The 20,821-nt window shown below is 36.7% G+C and overlaps 1 protein-coding gene across 1 annotated transcript; it reads right to left on the reverse strand.

Moving 5' to 3' along the window:
* Positions 1–7,969: 7,969 nt before the first annotated feature.
* On the reverse strand, positions 7,970–9,633 carry LOC143231832 (uncharacterized). Its single transcript, XM_076466504.1, has 2 exons — positions 8,804–9,633; positions 7,970–8,631 (listed from the first exon to the last, which is right to left on the reverse strand). Exons 1-2 carry the CDS (start codon positions 9,342–9,344, stop codon positions 8,402–8,404), a joined length of 771 nt encoding a protein of 256 aa, XP_076322619.1. The 5' UTR covers positions 9,345–9,633; the 3' UTR covers positions 7,970–8,401.
* Positions 9,634–20,821: the final 11,188 nt, after the last annotated feature.

The raw sequence follows: 20,821 nt of genomic DNA on the forward strand, positions 1-20,821 counted from the left end.
ATTATTCGGAATAATTAATATGTCTAATGGTAATTCCAAGAAAATGATTTTTTTTAAATTATATTTGTTCGGGTAATAACTGGAATTGTATATAAAGAAAGAAAGATATTTAGGTTTGCATAAGAATTACCGTTTACAGAATATTACATCATTAGGTCATTCGGTCTCTAAATTGTAAAAATACAAGAGTACATTTATTAGTGAATTTCTCCAGTGAAAATAGTGAAAAATATTACAGAAGCTAGTTAAAGATTATTGATTTAAAATGTTACACAGGAGTTAATTAAAGATTATGGATTCAAAGTGTCACACAGGAGCTAGTTAAAGATTATGGATTTAAAATGTCACACAGGAGCTAGCTAAAGATTATGGATTTAAAATGTTACACAGGAGTTAGTTAACGATTATTGATTTAAAGTGTCACACAGGAGTTAGTTAAAGATTATGGATTCAAAGCGTCACACAAAAGCAAGCTAAAGATTATGGATTTAAAATGTTACACAGAAGCCAGTTAAAGATTATTGATTTAAAAATGTCACACAGGAGTTAGTTAAAGATTATTGACTTAAAATTGTTACATAGAAGCTAGTTAAAGATTAATGATTTAAAATTGTTACATAGAAGCTAGTTAAAAATTATTGATTTTAAGTGTCACACAGCAGCTAGTTAAAGATCTCGGTTTTAAAGTGTCAGAACAAATAACAACCAACTGAACACAGGTTAAGAGATTCAATGATTAGTGTTGAGAGGTTGTTGGAAATAATCTTTTATTTGGGGTAGTCAACAAAAGGAGAAAAAATTACCTGGACTCCATAGTTACCAGATCTGAATCCTAGCGATTATCTGTGGGATGAATTGACTCTCACATTCACCAAATCTCAATCTCAGTGATAAACTGTGGAATGGATTTAGTCCCACAGTTATCAGATCTAAATCTCAATGAACATCTGTGTAATGGATTCACTCCCACGGTTATCAGATCTAAATCTCAATGAACATCTGTGGAATGGATTTAGTCCCACAGTTATCAGATCTAAATGTCAATGAATATCTGTGGAATGGATTCACTCCCACGGTTATCAGATCTCAATCCCAGTGAAACATCTGTGGCATGAATTCACGTCCACAGTCACCAAATCCCAATCTCAGTGAACATCTGTGGGATGGATTAGGTAACACGACGAAGAGTACAGCTGCCAAATCTAGAGAAGAACTAATAGGAAAACCTAAATGGAACACAGAACTCCATTAAACCAGACGTTTAAAAGTATTGGTTTGTAGTCTGACAAGTATTACAAACTGTTATTGAAACAAAGAAAGGTTCACCCTAAATACTGAAAATATTAACTGATGACGAAATAATAAATTACAATTTAATTGTTTAGTTGCTTGAATAATTGTTTGAAATATTTCTCACAAAATATTAATTTAAAAACATTGTTATAGTAAACAAAGGTTTTGAATTGTATGTACAAGTTTCCTCAGGAGTAACTTATTCTTTGCTGCTTTCAAATTCGGTATAAAACCTTAAAAAACAAGAACTGTGGTATTGCCTGAATAATTATTGCTTAGTTAATTAATAATTTACATTAAAACACGTTCCGTTTTGATGGACTTCCTAAGTTAGAGCCTAGCATCTAACAATTGTATAATATCAGACAGTTATTCTCGTGGGAAACTGGCTTAATTACATATTTTTGGGATCCTTTATTGGAACAAAACTAGAGAAAATTCGCTCGATTTTAATGAGATGATTTCAACCTAGCCGGTGTTCTTTCTAAACATTGTAACTATTCGATACTTCAGTTAGAGCAGCCTGATTCAGGTGGGGAAGAAACGTCCTCCCAGTTATAAACAAGACAATTAAAAGTTGGAGTAATATATTATTAACCTTTATACAGATATGTTTATTTTTGACAGTTTTGTTAATGTTTCTTGTTGTTAATAATTTTTTATCGTTCAATAGATAATTTAATAAAGTTCTACACCGTTGTCTCAGTCCTCTGTGTTTCATCATTGTTGTCATGTTATTAATATAGAATTGCATCAGTTGTATTTATCAGATTCATCAAAGAAAATACATTCACCACTTTCTGATGAACTAGGTTATTTACATATGGTAGTGAACAAGATTTATAATGAATAATAAAGGATGACTCATAATCCCGTGTCCAGCGTAAACAATTTGTTTTCTGAAATTTTTGCTACTTGCGTTAGCCCCGTCTAACTTTGAAGTTATAGACGAAAGGAAAGTGCCTTGTCGAGAGCGCACACAGCAAACTCGTGGGCTGCTACTAATTAATGAAAAGTGGGATTAACCGTCACACTATATCTTCTTCATGATTAGGAGGGCAAGTTTGTTCGTAGATTGCGAATCAAGCGCCATAACCACTCAAGCAACCAAAAAAGTAATGTTTAGATATACAGTCTGTGAACATGTTCTCCATTTATTAAGAATTAACAATTATTTATTTGAAGCTGTCGCGGGTTCGAATCCACGTCACACCAGAGATGCTTGCCCTTTCAGCCATGGGGGAATTATAATGTCGCGGTTAATCCCACTATTCGTTGGTAAAACAGTAGTCTAAGAGTTGGCGGTGGGTGGTGATGACTAGCTGCCTTCTTTGTAGTCTTACACTGCTAAATTAGGGACGGCTAGAGCAGATATCCCTCGTGTAGCTTTGCGCAAAATTCAGAACAAACCAAACCAATCTTTGAAGTTAATTGTCGTGACAAGATACATGATCATTTCTTGTAACCATGTTGTACAATTGTTGTTAGAACCGAAAATATAAAAATACTTTCGAAGAGAGCGACAGTGTCTCAATGAATGTATTAATGTGGACAAACATTACGCTGAAATATATAATTATAAATTATGTATAAAGCTGTGCGCATAACACTACAGAGTTAAAACTTATAAATAATCCGTTCGAATCATCAGATAAATAATGACTTTTCCTTGTTTTGAAGTTAAGCGCAAGGCTTAAAATTAATCGTTTCGTGTTTCTTTCTTGGTGAGGCCTAGCCTGGCCAGGTGGATTAAGGCGTTAGACTCGTACTTTGAAGGTCGCGAGTTCGAATCCCCGTCACATCAAACATGCTCGCCCTTTCATCCGTGGAGGTGTTATAATGTGAAAGTCAATCCTACTATTCGTTGGTAAAAGAGTAGCCCAAGAGTTGGCGGTGGATAGTGATGACTAGCTGCCTTCCCTCTAGTCTTACACTGCTAAATTAGGGACGGGTAGCGCAGATAGCCCTTGTGTAGCTCTGCGCGAAATTCAAAAAACAAACAATCTTTCTTGACGTCCTTAATGTTATTTTCCTAATACAGAAAGAAGTTAGGTACTTTCAATGATGCATAAAAGGTTCATATTTCTCTACCGTACTGTGAGTGAAATTCCTGCAATACATGAACTGTTTATTGTATACCATTGATAAATATGTATTAAACAGCTATATCACTCACAGATGCTCGGATATTTTACTGACACACCCGGGAGCGGATGTGGCCTCGTGATTAGTGTGCGAGGACGACGGGCCCAAACACTTCTCATTGCCACATAAACGTGCTCCGTACTTTGTGATCATGGAAGCCTCATAAAACTTACAACCAAATCTCACTTTTGGTCACCCAGAAGTCGCCCGAGAACTTGCGACGAGAGACGTTGACTGCTTGTCATTCCCCTTATTGTTCAAAACTCAGAGGTGATTGCGCGAAGAAATGTAGTCCTTGTGTAGCTTTGCATCAGGATTTTAAACAAACGAAACAACTGATACACCTATATACAAAAATGGTACACCCACTATTTTGATGGTTCTCCAATGGAAAAAATAAATGTTTGACAAAGAAAATATTAGGATCACGAATCCATTATTCTACAAACAGTCAACGTGATCTTCGGATCTTGAGTGTTTGTTTACTATTCAACACACAACTACAGAATGGACTATCTGTACTGTGCCCACTGCGAGTCGTGTAAAGAAACCCGGTTGTTAGCGTTATAAGCTCTTAGACTTTTCCTTGTGTCAGTGTGAGGATTCTTTGAATCTCAAAAACTGGAAATCTGAAAACATTCACTTGAAATATAAGAAAGGCGTGGAACGAAACAGCTTTCTCAAAGACGATTTTGGTCCTTCTCTCGTGAATCTGGGGATTAATCGTGAAGTCTCTGTCGATAGGCCTACCTCTCGATTCTGATTTACTTCCATACAAAGTGCGAGGCCAACGGTTTTCTAATGGTTGTTTCAAAAGTCCGACCGCACAGCAGTCCTAAGGCGCTGCAAATGACTGCTTCACCGATATGACTTTATATATAACAGTATGAATTATATACCGGCGGATATGTGGATATGTCGGGGAAAGAAATTGTGTACACGTGATGTGTGTCACTATTCTAGACTGATATCCTTCTTGGTTATGTTGTGTAATGGAAACGAGGACAGCTTTTGTCAGTGTTCATAGATTATCTCCTGTCATATGTCACTGCACTTTGCTCCCTATCACCTCTGGAGAACGACTTGTTGTGGGTCTTTTTTCTGAATAGTGCTGGTGACCCAAGTTGCTCCATATTCTTTTGTTTAACAAAGCCATTAAGTAAAGAGATTTTCTCGTGTAGAAAATTGTAAACCAAGATATGAACGTATTTTACAATTTGAATGTATGAAAACCTTATGTCAGGAAGCACTTTTGCACATCCTTCTAAAAAGCGATGAATTTTGGGAAACATCACGTTATCTGCGAATCGTCAAACAACGTCAAATTGTAGTTCTGATACATGCTGTTCTACCACAAGACTAACACGGCTTTGGCTGTTATGTCACTCGATGATTTTTCCTTTCATAATCGTTTTAATATAAAGGGATAAACTCTCTATAGCCAATGGTCTTTTTTCTAAGAGAGATTGTTATTTAGAGTCTTCGAAGTCTACCAACGATCTATTAACTCAGTGTTATGTAACAGAATTATGTTACTTTTTACAGTTCACTTAAATACTGGGTGTAATTTATCTTTCACTAACTATACACACTTTCACACTCCTTCTTGGTGATGCTCAACAATATACATCGTCGCTTAGCAACAAAACTGTCATGTGATTGTTTTTAGGCGAGTTATGGTGCTTATGGTTAGATACTCAATATTCGTGTTGATTTCTTAGAAATGCTTTTTTTATAACTTCGCTGATGTAGAAGCAAAACAGTTTATTTCTGAAGTTTTATGAACACTGAGTTGCAGTCAAAACCAAAAAATCGAACAATGTTTTAGGTAAGCCTTATGTTACGTTTGTGTATTATGCCTAAATTAGACCAAAAATTGCCCTATTATTACCACTGTTATACAGTCAATGGTTAAACAGTTTTTTTTTTAAGTGGTAACTAAATGTTAATTATGTCTTTTAGTATTTTCACATATATATTACTTATTTTGCATTAAAACATAAAAATAAATAAGCGTTTATTACTACGCACTATATTTTATTCTTTGTACAGTCAAAAAGAGTTGAAAATTTGTCTGAATATCCGCCTGTGTTTTCTACTTCCTGATCTAGAATACAGTAAAAAGGCTCATGTGTGCTGTTTAAGTCTTTCATAGTACACACATACTTTTGTTCACGATAGCATGCCATTTTTTGCGTATTTTTTACTACAAATACGGTGAGTAAAGAAAAATTTACTATGATACTGATAAAATAAGTAAAGAGTAGATATGTTTTGGAAGTACAGACAAATTGATGTTAGGTAAATTTTCGTTAATTATTCAAAAACGGGTTTACTTCATCTTTGACAGGGCTTCAATACCCGTATATATATATATTTGAACGGTAACTTTTTCGGTTTACCGAAATAAAGGGCATTATAGTAACGTTGTGTCATACTATTCTAGAGCTTACACTGATGAAACTTGTAACTATCCCTAGTCTAAGCTGTACAATAAGCTGTTATCTTATTACTATAGATCACATTAGGACTAATGGGACCTGAAACTGACAAGTTCTATTATTAACACACATGTTTAAACAGCACACAGGAAACGTTACCCAACATCGCTTCTTTGTACTCAATTTTGAATGTTCACATACTTTTGTTAACTTCAATGCAACAACTGTCTTAACCTAAACAACTTTAAATGCAGCGTGTTACACAACTTCATATGTATAATTATCGGTCCAGTTTCAACCGATTCTTTGAATGAAACGTCGTTGAAAATATGCTGTTTAATAAACAAGTTACGGACAATTCAAATTTGAAGGCTGTGCAAGCCTGTCTGTAAAGAAATAGACCTGTCGTGATCACGTTCATTTATCAGTGTTTTTCGCTAAACTGCGTTAGCTTAATCTGTATTTAGAAACCGATGGGTGACTATATAAAACTATATCTTTACGCTACTCATGAACTTCGTTCAATGAAGTTTAACGTGTCTTATAGATCTGTTTCTTGTAATCCACTTCTCAATCAAGTTACGTGGTGTTACATGGTACAGGAAGTTATGTTAGTATAGTTTACTTGTGCGACGTTAAACTGACTGTCAGTGTTCCAGTTTTCTTTACGTGTCAGTATTGTAACTTCTTTTAATATTAGAACACAGTTTATATATTAATTTGTCTGAATACTGTAGGACTGTTGATGTAACATAATAATTTAGTTTGTCAGGATCGCAAGTAGCAACTAACTTTGATGTTTCATTACTGTTTGGGTAGCAGGTTATTCAAGTCCTGCAGGATTGTTTATGTAGCGGTTTATTTAAATCGCACAGAATTTTTCATATAGAGTCTTGTTTAATGTCCAATAAAAGCGTTTGTGTCATAACAATTTGTTAGCATTGATTATGTCCAGTTAGTTTGTAACCTGTAAGCATCGAACAAACATTCAGAATCAGGCGAACAGTGATTGTTTTATCAGCTCGAAATACGTAGTCGTTTTCTATATCCTGTAGCAATAGACATCTCACAGCAATGTTCATATAATAGTTCATAGAAGTCGACCGTTATAAGAATGTTATGAAGGAAACAGAGTAAACGTAAGATGTTAGAAACGTAAGCAAAATTAACAATAGATCACTCGCAATTCTCCAATAGAATTAATATTATCACAGAAATGAAAGTTTGCGCTTGAAAATTCAAATTATTGTAGTGATATAAATTATTTATACGTGTGCGTGTGTGTCATGTACGGTGGACCCCCGAATATATGTGTATATACAGTTTATTTTGGTGGATTTTTGTGTGTCGTTAAACATTGGTACTGTGTATGTCGGAAATTCCTAAGCATTTACAAGCTTGTTCTTATGCGTATTCTGTTCGTGTGGAGAGGGTCTGAAGAGAAAGGCTTACAAGCCACGTGTTAAATCACAGTTCTCGGTGGCCATGACAAGTTCGTTATTCAAACAAGCACTACTGAACTGTGATGGCTTATAGTCTAGTTCACAGCCCAAAGATTCTGGGGGCTAGCACAGACGTATTTGTTTCGGACTCAAGGTGTTTCCAGAAGCACCGACAGAGATTAATGACTCGGACCTGACTGAACCAGCCTCCGTCTCCCTGGGTCCTGCCACAGGATTTCACTGTCTTTGGGGTCGACAACAATATTGGGTTCCTACAAGTCCACTTCCGTTTCTTTCAATCACAGTATGCTTTTTCAGTTTGAAAACGATTCATCATTTCACTGACAAAATTCGTAAAGAAAATCAAACACGCACACATAAGAAAATTAAAAATAAGGATTAAAAAAAATGGAAGTGCAACAATGTCTCTCGTTTACCGAGTTTCGAAACGGACAGTTCTTTCCCTTGCTCACTGCTATTTAATTGTACTATAAAAAACACGCTAAAGTGATAAATAAAACTACACGTGTTATATTACTTTTAGTTAATGTTGCGAAGAACATATTTGACTATTTATTTCATTTTAATATTTCAAATGGAAAACAAATACAATCGTCTAGCTTGACGATATAAAAGTAATTTGCTGTTATTTGAAGTACTGTGTTTGGTACAACGTACCCTGTTATATAAAAAAATCTAGCATTTCCTACCAATGTGTGCTACAGTCGGCGGGAAGTGTGAGTACGTCTCAGGAGTAATAGATAAGTCTGTCGTTGTTCTACGTGTGGACAGCTTGTTTATTCCATAACGTGAGTTACAGTCGTTTTTTCATAAGTTAATGTTTACCACGTTGGCAATTTTAACCACGTAATAAATACGTTGACCACTATAAGACCTTTGGCACCGATGACATTGACAGCCATGAAGGGAAAGCACACCATTGATATTGATGTAACAACACCGTATTTTTTTTGTTTCTGCTCTATCGATAAATCTACAATAGCTGTTAAAACAGGCGGGAAGCATACACTCAGTGTAAGAGGTAAATTTAAATGGATTTTGAAACACGTAAGTCATCTCCTACACCGCAGAAAGACAAGCACAGCGTGACTCCATGGGCGAAGGTCTTGATTGATGATGTCTGTCAGACGGGCAGCTTGGGTGATTGATACCAGTTTCGCGATCTGCTCCTCTCGGCCAGTAGCGCTCACCTTTTACCGACACGGCCGTCGTACCTTGCGTCGTGAGATGACGAGCGAAAGGGATAATGGATGAACACGACACCCGCAGGTCACTTCTTGTCTTGAACACTAATTAGATATAATAACCAGGGAAATGCAAGGAGGAAGAAAGGATTCTACTCACAGAATGCGAGTGTTTAATTATTGGAGGTCATAGGAAATACGGACGAGTAAGTTGGGTCTTGTTTACATATCAGAAACAAACAACAAAAAAAAGGAAACTGAAACCAAACAGACTCACCTTGGTGCTGCTTGCGAGTTGTTTTCTTTTCCTTCATCCAAGGGTATTCCGGGACGCTAACGTTGAGTCCGTTGCCCGAGCCGGGATGCTTTGTTGGCGGTGATGGAGATTGTCCTGTCGCTGTACACACAGCAGGAGCAGAGTGCAGCTGATTTCCATTCTCCAGTTGGCAGAGAGTGGGTGGCATGACCGGTCCGTTCATCGAAGATCCCCTATGAAAAGATTCATTTATATGAGGCAACGCTGTCATGAATTCTGCCATCGACGGCTGGCTGTTGATAAACCCGCTCTCACATCCGTTCTCCATACCGTCCATGGCAGTGAAATCCTCACCAAAATTCCGACATTGGGAAGTAAAATTTTCGTTGTTAATTTCAGCTGCGAGCGTCTTTGCACCACTTGCATTCAACCAGCGCATTTCTGGATTGATAACGGAATCTGACCATTTCTGTTGCGTCACGTGATTACGTGAACCAATGGTAAACTTCACTGGTTCTGTGAATCGGAGAGACGCTAACAGCGACTTTGATCCTCCCGCCATGCGCGTGCTCAGCCCTCCGGATTGCTCCTCCCGTCCGTAAAGAAAACTCTAAAAATTGCAGAGTTCAGGTTCTTGTCTCGTGATACAAGAATCACATCTAAATATTACTTCTTTTTTTTTTCGAGGTACTCCTAACCCTAACTTCCTGACCATCTACATTACTAATTATTGGTTTTACAAAAAGGCCAAAATTTTCACTAAATTAACAGCATCACACAAATCACTGGGGCAAACTAGCTGACGGGTCAGGGTTTCATTTGTTGTGAGGAGGCCAGGCGAAAGGCTCGGGCAGGGCCCCAGGTGTTGCCGATTAGGTCGGTTTGGCTATAAAGTTTAGTTAGTGGGCGCCTCCTTCCCTCGTTAACAGCTGCAGTGCCGTTCTTATTGAGTAGCGAATGGCGGATCACTCGTCGTAATCATTGCGCAACGTGAGGCTGAAGTCGTACACATCCTTGGTGGGTTCGTCCTATACCAGGTGTCGCTACTAACCTTACGGAACTCGGGTGGAGAAGGACCCATTCCTCAGGCCTAGGTTTCGCACACTGTTAGAACATTTCTATCGCAATGTTAGACTGCTCTCTGTCCAAATGTGAGTACCTGGAAGAAAGTAAGGGAAAACTGTCGCCTTCGGCAAGCTGCCAGATAAGTCGACTAATGAGAGACAGACGTGTTTTTTTTTTCTCTCAAGGAATCTGTTCAACGCACAGTTTCATGGGTGAAACCAACGAGGATGTCTCATAGGAGCATTTGTGGCTTAAGCCTAATCTAGTTTTTGGTGAGTGTTTTAAGTTCAATAAATCGTAATTGTTAAAGTGATTATCTTTAGTTTGCTCGATTGGGATTTGCTTTCTGTTCAAACACGTAACACACACGAGATAAAATGTTCACTAGAACTGTTCCATTTTTCTCCTTGCGTGTCTTCTCCTGTTGGGAATGTGTCTTCTTCTGTTGGGAATGTGTGTATTTAATTCTTAGATTTAACTGTCATTATTATTAATCAGCCACAGTAGTGTGGCTAAGCTCAATGGTAGATAAATGAGGGACTGACGAATGGGCCCTACGTTACCTCATGCGACACTCCGCGAGTGGAAGCGAGGGTCTATCGATTTCGCATTTCACGTGTTTCTATTGGGACCTAACGTGTGTGGCGTTCATCTTGCTCGATAAGACCACTGCCAGCATATTACCCGAAATCAGAAGATCTCTTAGAAGGCTACATACAGGAGCTAAGATGGGCACTATTATCGGAGAGAGACGAAATGTAAATAATAAGTGAAAAGCTTTCTCAATCCAGTACATTCAGGGGTACCACTTGGTAAGACGACCTCGATCAGTCTAGATCAGGTAAATGTTGGTCAGAGTGTTAAAACAACACTTAGATCAAGTGCCTCTGGGTAAAAACGTGTTCTTAACTCAATCTGTCGCCACTAGGGGCAGGATTTCAGCGACACGCTCTTTGTGACGTCAACAGCTACTATCTTACGCTCGTACTCGCCTACAGGTAACGTGTTAGTAGCTATCTGTAACTGTGGGAGCACGGACAGTCTCCTCTCTCATTAGTTTTCTTCTCTACAGTGTTCCAGTCATACAAAAATAATGGACCCACTTCTGTTTTAAAAATAGTTTTGGTCGGATTACACCTGTTATAAAAAACAAAGTGCCCATTCTCTCTGTTTGATATTTCAAATCTAAGTGACACATGAGTCTCGAATAAATTGAATAAAAAAAAAAACACCTACAGGTGAAACCGAAGTGAATAAAGTTAGTTAGTTTGTTAAATTTATATTTTATTTTCAGGCAAATTAACTCCGCTAAAAATAAATTCTGTTTATACAGAGCAAGTAATTTTTCTTATCTGTCTGGTTACATAATACTCGGAAGCAAACCTTTCGACACACGTGGTTTCTTGGTGAGGTTACCGATTTGTTTTAAAAGGCTACTTCCGAGAACATCCATCACAGGTGACGGATGTTTAGCTAGCCGTGCGCAGTGGCTTATCGAGTGAGAACAAGTCGCGTGCGTGTATTATTGTGGCAGCAGTCGTGGGACACTTCTTGGATTCCTCTCACGTAAGACTCATATTAACAAACCCGCAAATTGCAGAGATAAAGCTCATTTATGTGCATTTAGTCTCATGAAACAACTTGTTTAGTCGATAGCTCGCGAAATTAAACTGAATATTACATTCCTACTCTAACAGTGTCATCTAATCGTTTGTTCTTTCTCTTTCAAGGATATTAATGTATAACATTTAAAATCTAACAAACAGTCTGTTTTTGTTTTCATGATATAACACATTCTGCTCACTTAAAGGAAAATACATTACATTCTGTCTATCTAATAAAGAAAAATTAAGGCAGTTTCAAGGAAATACTGTATATTCTGACTATGTTGTTTTGTTTTAAATTTCGCGCAAAGCTACTCGAGGGCTATCTATGCTAGCCGTCCCTAATTTAGCAGTGTAAGACTAGAGGGAAGGCAGCTAGTCATCACCACCCACCGCCATCTCTTGGGCTACTCTTTTACCAACGAATAGTGGGATTGACCATCACATTATAACGCCCCCACGGCTGAAAGGGAGAGCATGTTTGGCGCGACGGGGATGCGAACCCGCGATCTTCTGATTACGAGTCGCACGCCTTAACACGCTTGGCCATGCCGGGCCTAGTGGGATTGACCGTCACATTATAACGATTGAGTGCCTTAACCACCTGGTCATGCCGGAACCATAAATATCAATGTAACGTTTGTGTTTTTTAATTACTGATTAATTACTAATACTTCCTCAGTTCTTATCTATAATTCTCGTTTTTTGTCAGATACAGTTTGTAATTTATTTTTTACCTTTAAGTTTTATTACTATTTGCTCATTTACATGTTAAAGTCCTTTTAAGAAATAATTAACTCTTTTTCTTACATTTCTCTTATATAGTTTCACCATTATATGTAGATCCATAATTTTTTTCATGAATTTGACAGATGGGTTTATTTGTGTGGTATTTATTACTGTGAAGTTTGTTTGGTAGATTCTTTGTTTTCAGTCCAGGTGTTTGTACGAATGATATTCGAGTCTTTCAAGGTAAGTATGATAGATACGTCAATTTGTATAATCTTCTTTATCATAATTTTAATACGTCATTTATTCTCAGACCAGGTTTCTGCATGAATTTTGTTTCAATACCTATGTTATTTTTTGTTTGTTCCTCATGAGATGTTTCCTACGTGTGGCATAATTCCTATGTTAATGTTTTTAAATTATCTTTATTATTTTGGGTATTTATATGCTGAGTTATTTCTTGTATTACTTCATCACTTTTATTGTTTGATTTAAAACAAAGCCGCATTGAGGTATCTGTCGTGTCCACCGCGGGGAATCGAATCCTGGAATTTAGCGTTGTACGTTCGTAAAATGACGGTTGTTCTATCGAGGGACATTACTTCTATTATTGCTTTATTGTTGTTGTTGTTTATTATTAAGTACAAAGTTACACGAGGGTTATCTGCGATAGCTGTCCCTAATTTAGCAGTGTAAGACTAGAAGGAAGGCAGCTAGTCTTCACCATCCACCGCCAACTCTTGGACTACTCTTTTACCAACGAATAGTGAGATTGGTCGTAACATTATAACGCCCCTACGGCTGAAAGGGCGAACATGTTTATGTTTGGTGCGACCGGGACTCTAACCCGCGACCCTCGGATTACGAGTCGAACGCCTTAACACACTTGGCCATGGCGGGCCACCCTTTTAGGGGAATTTAATCTTTTGTCAATAACGTCTTTATTTTATCTGTTAGTTTTTTAGGTGCAGAAAGTTATTTAATATACTTACTTCTTGACCAACGTCGTGTGCTGACCGTCAGTTGATGTGTGTTCCAGTTATGTTTGTTCTTTGTATTTTTATTCTGAATACGGAAAACTAACATAAATATTTTTATGCCCCCTTTAATTTTATTGAACGACCTCTAGCACACGTGAATTATGTTTAAACAATTTAACAGTTGACATAAACTGTATTCTTTTTTCTTGTTTACCAAAATAAAAAATTGAAACGTCTTAGTTTCGGCTTTCGTGAAATTGACATAAAAACGGTGATATTTTATACGAGATTCCTGCTATACAAAACAAACTCAAAATTAATCTTATAAGTCCTAAGGAAGTTTTCTTAAAGTTTTTACTTGTATTTCTGAAACAGGAGTCTTAAACCTCTGCTACAGTACTTGCTACAATTTCTCTTGATCTGGAGTGTAATATTACAACATACATGGCATATCATGTCAGCACAGTAGGAGCCCCGAGAAAAAATTCAAAAATAATAAACTTGCTAACATAATTTCCGGATATCTAATATATAACTTTTGGCGATAGAGGGAAATAAAAATAGTTATGAAAGGTTCTATTTAACAGCAAAGATTAAATACTGCTTCATTGCGCATGACAAGTGTATCTTAGTGAAAACCACCCACCAGGGGAAATTAGTATGTTACAAGGCGTTTCACACAACGATAAGCGACAGGTGATATTATCTGTTTCATTTTCTTAAGCTCTAAAAGCAAGATACCATGTTTTGTTTTGTTGTTATACTGTATGATAGCAGAGAGGAAAAGCATATTAGTAGGATCTCACAGTTTTCACCGCTTAACAGTAAGAAACACCAAATGTTTCTTCCATATTTAAGTTGTCAGTTTACCAAGAGCTATAAATTCTGTCCATAACACTGAACGATATGAAATTTTGTATACGTGATGCTGAGAACACGGTACTATGTTCCACCATAGAGGGAGAGATAAAAACATAGTGCATTTTACAAAGAGCGTTCTTCAACCGGATAACAAGAGATAACAAGAGACTTTTATAAATTATTAAACACATAAGAACCATGCAGATGTGTATGTCTTTTAAAATTATAAAATATCTGAAAGAACAGAGAGTGGTACATCTTTCTAAGTAATTAGAAACATCAGGACATAGCCCTGAGTTTGATAATATACTGCTTGCAGGGTCTTGATATTTGTAGTAAGTTAGGAAGGCATAGAATCTTGTATGGTCCTGATGTTTCAAACTACTAAGGAACATCAGGACCATACAAGATTGTACATCTTCCTAATATCAGGACCTTATATGCAGCATATATCAAACTCAGGGCTGTGTTTTCAAATAAAGATGATATTATTTTATCGCACGATATTTTGGCAATCGTAATAAAAACACAGTAACATGCTTTGAATTAAATGCGTACTAGTGACGGATTTAGGCATAGCGAACACTCATGAGTCATTATGTATATACAGTTGTGAGAAATATAGATATATGTTCTAAATAGCACTGATGACTAAAGAGAAAAACACGATGTTAGTGATGCACAACAAATATTTAAAAATGAGATCGTCCCCAGTCTCTAAGCTTTTACTCAATAATAATAATCCAGTAAATTATTCAGTAAATATTTTTATTGTACTTCGAGACTGGGGAAGGTCTCATTTTTAAACATTTGTTGTGTGTCACAAGACATTGTTTTGTATAAAGGCTGCATTAATTAAATAAACCTTAAAATATGCAAACTAATAAAAGCTGTTTAAGCTCAGGTAAAATAAAGACATATGAAAAACAAAAGATATTTTGATTCAGTAAGTTATAAGTTAGACGTACAAACATATATTAATGAAATGTAACAGAACCCATATGAACAGATACAAGAAACTGTAACACATCTGAAGCTGGAAATTAGCATTATAGTTTCATGTACTACAGTAACTTTTAAACAGCGTAATAGTTGTAGCCTGTAGATTCGTGTTGAAGGCTAAAAGTTCTGTACTACAGTAACTTTAAAACAGTAGAACAGTGTTAGTCTGTAGGTTCATGTTGAAGGTTAACAGTTCTGTACTACGGTAACATTTAAACAGTAGAACAGTGGTAGTCTGTAGGTTCGTGTTGAAGGCTAACAGTTCTGTACTACAGTAACTTTTAAACAGTAGAACAGTGGTAGTCTGTAGGTTCATGTTGAAGGCTAACAGTTCTGTACTACAGTAACATTTAAACAGTAGAACAGTGGTAGTCTGTAGGTTCATGTTGAAGGTTAACAGTTCTGTACTACGGTAATTTGTAAACAGTAGAACAGTGTTAGTCTGTAGGTTCATGTTGAAGGTTAACAGTTCTGTACTAGTAATTCGTAAAGAGTAGAACATCGCTAGTCTGTTGGTTCATGTCGGAGGCTAACAACCTACATCGGTTTGAAGGACTGTACACTCTTTGTCGGCCTGAAGCAACGAATGGAAATTCATACACCTTTACCACACCCAATCACGAAATCTTACATAAACATTTGCTGAAACACGTAGGGGTTCAGTGAACTAGGTGGAAGATAAATGTTGAAAACAAATGTTTCTCAATGGGCGTGTGTTCAGTTCTTTTAAAAATCAAGAATTTAAAAAAGTTGGTAATGGAGCACTAATTGTACTGTGCTCTAGACACTATAAAATTTGTGCTCTAGACACTATAAAATTAATGTACTCGTCACAGTAAAACTAATACTGTATGCATTGAAATTAGTGCTACTGACACAGTGAAATTAGTGTTCCAGACACATTGAAATTAGTGCTCTAGCAAGAAAAAAATCAGTGCCCCATACAGAATGAAATCATTGTTCGAGATACAACAAAATTAGCACCATTGACACAATGAAATGTTGATGAAATATACCAACTAACTTAAAATCATATAAATGTAAAAATCACTTCAATAGAGAAATAAATACAGATATAACGAAAACTGATGTCATGTTCAGATTAAATACTCAGAAGCTAAGTCTGATACAATTTCCAGTATTAGCGAATGAAATAAACGCGAAGTCCAGGAAGTGAAACTTGATACTTCTGAGCAGTTTTTGCAATTTCAGCTGTAAAGATATTATAAAAGTGACAGTCAGTTTCGTTGTTCGAAGGCCCGGCATGGCCTAGCGCGTAAGGCGTGCGACTCGTAATCCGAGGGTCGCGGATTCGCGCCCGCGTCGCGCTAAACATGCTCGGCCTCCCAGCCGTGGGGGTGTATAATGTGACGGTCAATCCCACTATTCGTTGGTAAAAGAGTAGCCCAAGAGTTGGCGGTGGGTGGTGATGACTAGCTGCCTTCCCTCTAGTCTTACACTGCTAAATTGGGGACGGCTAGCACAGATAGCCCTCGAGTAGCTTTGTGCGAAATTCCCAAACAAACAAACAAATCGTTGTTCGATTCACATGGCTAGATAAAACTCCTAGGGCGGTGAGTGCTTTTATCTCGCTGCATTTCCCTCTGGCCAGTAATTTAAAATTACGGGTGGCTATAACCGAGCCCTAAAACTCCTGATTTACTCGTTTACTTCACGCGCATGTGAGGTGCCCAATTTCAATTCACGATTTCTAAATAGCGATTTTTTTTTCAAACAGCGCGAAATAAAAAAAAATTATAAAGTAAGTTAAAACATTTTTAACAGCATTATTTACAACTGATCCTGTGGTTTCTCATTTCACTCAACATGGATGTTTTTCGGTGTCGTATTGGATGTCATTGTCTTGAGGTTACCGAAAAGATTTCGGTTACAAGGCCTTCAAAACAGACCTTCCTCGTGGGTCGGTTGCTAGTGGAACTTATCAAGTTTTCACTACTCTCGTTTCATAGTTAACGTGCACTGAATGATCAATGGACTTTTCTAGATAGTTTATCATTTTCGAAAGATATTCGCCATCATATGTTTTTTTTTCTCTTCTTTTCCTTTAACTTTCATGCAATATTCCGTGTAGCAAATAGTGGACACCTAAGTGACAAAGCGCGTGCCAGTTTTGACAAAATCTATGTAGTTTACATAAGGTTTTATTGCTCGTTCAATGTAGCGTGTCAAAACTCTATCCAAAGAAAGCCATCAGGTCTTGTTACAGGCAATGATTTGCGTGCGAATATACGTCGAGGCCCCGTACGAAACGGTTCTCTAATGTCGCCCTATTAACGTTACATCAGGTTGCTTAGAAAGAGCTATTACATAGAGAGCTAAATGCCATTGTCATTTTATGCTGTTGAAGAAAAAAAAATGTCATGGACGCTTTGAATGTCAAAACATACAGTGCTTGACGGCAATAATTCATTACAACAAACTGAAAAAAACAAACAAACAGGCCTTTACTTTCAGCGGCTCAAACCCGTGTGCGTATTGCAGGTGAAGATAAACTGGGGTCATCATAATTCTATTTTTCAATTACTGCAGAAACAAACTGAAAAAAAAAAGACTTAATTAATATAATCTGATGGAAAGCACTTTGAACAATAAATCTCATCAAGGGTAGAAATTAATGATCCTTGCATTTAGGTTGTTATAACAGCATATTGACCATAATTGGTCGGGGAATGTTCGTTTACTTATTATAAGCGAATGATGATAATAAATCTACCTAAAATAAATATGCCTGAATTACGTGCTCTCCGAAGCAGGTAACTGACTGCCACTTGAATTTCAAAGCACTTTACAGATTATACGAATTACATATTACTATTAGGTATGTATTTATTCAACTTGGGGTATTGAAACAGCTTTATTCTAGACATTATAAATGTCTAATTGTTATAAGGGTTAACATTAGTGGAGTGGATTTTTTTTAAGATTATAAAATAATTGAATTTCATTGCTGTAAAATAAATTTCATAAAAAAAAGTAGCCAGATGTGGCTCAGTAGTTAGCGTGACAGTGACACTAAATCTGAATATTTGTGGTTCGTGTCTCGAAAAAGGGCATGGATTGCGTTATAAGAATAAAAATCAGATTTCACTATTTGATCAGGCGGAATCAGATCAGAAGTTCATAGTCGATGCTGTTGACTAGTTGTCTTTCCTCTAATTCAATAATTCACAAACTCTTTTAGTTTGAGGCTTCCTTAATGTGAATAAAAACCTATATCTTTAGCACGGTGATTGAAAAAATAGTCTCGTAATAAGAACAGTAACTATTTCATTCTGACATAGTGTATCATTTAATTAATTCGACATAAGTTTTTATCGGGTTTTTGTTTATTTTAGAGTTAAAATTAATTCGACATCTTTGTTTTCGGCCTATTTTTTGAGGCCACCAGGGGGAGTGGGGCGGGGCTTCCACTCTGGTAAACACTGGTTTAATCTTTCAGTTCAAAATTAGGGATGTGAAGATAGATGGTCCTTATATGACATTGGGCAAAATCTGATACAAACAAACAGAAGAACGTTTAAGGTATCTACACAATTAAATAAGAAAAAAAACAACATTAGTTGAGATGAAATGCGTATTAAAATTATAATCATGTTTCTTATGCAAATGAAATTTGAAGCAAACGTGGCCAAAGTGTATTAAAAAGTGAAAAAAATTAAAATCTGTACGAGGAAGGAATAATCGTGGGGAACAATGTTTTGACAAAATAACTTTCAAAGGATCCTAAAACTGAAACGTTGATCACGTAACACCTCTTCTCATTATAACGCCTCCACGGCTGAAAGGGCGAGCATGTTTGGTGTGACTGAGATTTGAACCCGCGACCCTTGGATTACGAATCGAGTACCTTAACCACCTGGCCATGGTGGGCCCGAAATTGAAAGGAAACATTTAATGATCCAATGATGGATGATGAAGCTCAAATTTAAATTTTAGAACGTGTAGGAACTAGAATACTGAGTGTTAGATACTGTTAGACTAACCATTGTTTTGAGTTCAGAAATAAGTTAAAACACACCACTTATCATGATTTTTATTTGTTTATGCAATGGCACCGGAATTGATGAGATATGTGGATGCATCACCTATTAATTTGGCAGAATGTAGTTCATACTGAGGCTATACTCCTGGAAGGTTAGGTGTTCATCATGAATCGGTTTTAGTAAAAAATTAGTAACTTTTGGTTCAAAACTAATGAAGAAGTCTTGACTCCAAAACTCACACTTAAGTGATGTAACAGGTGCTGGAGATTAATATATAAGCTTCACGTTTCGTTTCAATACATTCTTCGTTTGTTTTTTTAATTAATTAAAATAGGACTTTGGTTTGATTTTGGTAGCTTGTCTTAGAATAATGTTGTAAATCCAGTTTGTAAGCATGTCTACTGATTATATATGATAAGTTAATCCAGATGTGAGTATGTTCACTGATTCTATATGACAAGTGAATCCAGTTCGTAAGTGTGCCTGCTGATTCTATATAATAGGTAAATCCAGGTTGTAGGTATGTCCATTGATTCTATATGACAAGAGAATCCAGTTTGTAAGTATGCCTACCGATTACGTAGAACAACTTCATAGTTAAAACAATTACTCAGAGTTTGAGGTAAAGTTAAGATAAGGTAAATAAAAAAAAGTCGCTTCAGTAGCGAAGTTAATAAACAAGTTCTCTCTGTTATGAAAACAACAACAACAACTACAATCGCCCCCTACTGTACTGTAAACAAAGTTTCATTGGCTGATTTTAACCCTCGTCTTCCAGATAAATCAAAATAATTATTTACAGCTACCACGCAGGCGCATGAGTAAACATAACTGACAGTTTTGTCACTGGGTTCTTAGTTTGGACAGCGTCTGTCGTAGGCTCGACATATCTTCTCTCTCAGGGGATCGCATAGATTTGTACCAGAGCAAGTGTTAATGTGCGTTTGTCTGGGTTTTTATAGTTGTTAGGTGGAAGATATGATTTATGATGTGTCCGTTGGGGATTTACTGGCCTCTAGGAAGTTCCATTAATGTTGTAAGGGTGTACAGTAGTTTACGACTCTGGTGAGGGGAGCTACTAGCTTGTCAGAGAGTGACGTATACGCGATGAAAGAAGTGTAGGACTGGCGTATTACAAAAAACAGTCACTGAGATGGTTAGCAGTTTTTTTCTTTAATCGAATGCAACAATAAAATACTGCAATTGAAACGTGCAAGAGAAAAATGAACTTTATACCAATATCGTACAATAACTTACAATGTAAGTTGCTGAACACTAACCGAAAATAAAACTTACAAAAGTTGTCCTTTATTTAGGACTAACATCTGAATCATGTCATCGAAATTTTGATTAATATCTAAAATACTGGTGAGACCAGGATATGCTGTATAACGGAAATTAGAAGGAAAAAAAGTAACTTTTATTAAGTATCAATAACTAGGCCTATCTGCCATGGGAGTGGATGGGTGTGCAAAATTTAAGACAAGTGACAATGAACACGACTTCAAGTTATACCAAATGCCTTAAACTTTAAGGCTTAAAGACAGACATGATCATTTTTCAGGAAGGGAAGTGTCCCCTGCGAATGCCCATAATAATAGCTGCTGCAAATAAAATACAAGAACAAAATACCGACACAGATCGTATGAAAATAAAAACCACAATATAAAAGTTCGGTTCCGTGTGTTTCAACTTCAGAAAGTCCCCTTACACACACCTCATACAACCTTAATGTCGTCTTCCTAATTCAGTTGTTATAAGCTTGTTGTTAATAACGTCTGGTTGGAATGTGGA

Source organism: Tachypleus tridentatus, chromosome 11, assembly GCF_004210375.1.
Source record: "Tachypleus tridentatus isolate NWPU-2018 chromosome 11, ASM421037v1, whole genome shotgun sequence".
NCBI lineage: Eukaryota > Metazoa > Arthropoda > Merostomata > Xiphosura > Limulidae > Tachypleus > Tachypleus tridentatus.

Excerpts from the sequence above, each read along its gene's own strand:
- LOC143231832 (XM_076466504.1), bottom strand. The coding sequence starts at position 9,344 with ATGGCGGGAGGATCAAAGTCGCTGTTAGCGTCTCTCCGATTCACAGAA. Across the intron at positions 8,632-8,803 it reads AACTCGCAAGCAGCACCAAG|TGTTCAAGACAAGAAGTGAC; the intron begins GTGAGTCTGTTT and ends ATATCTAATTAG.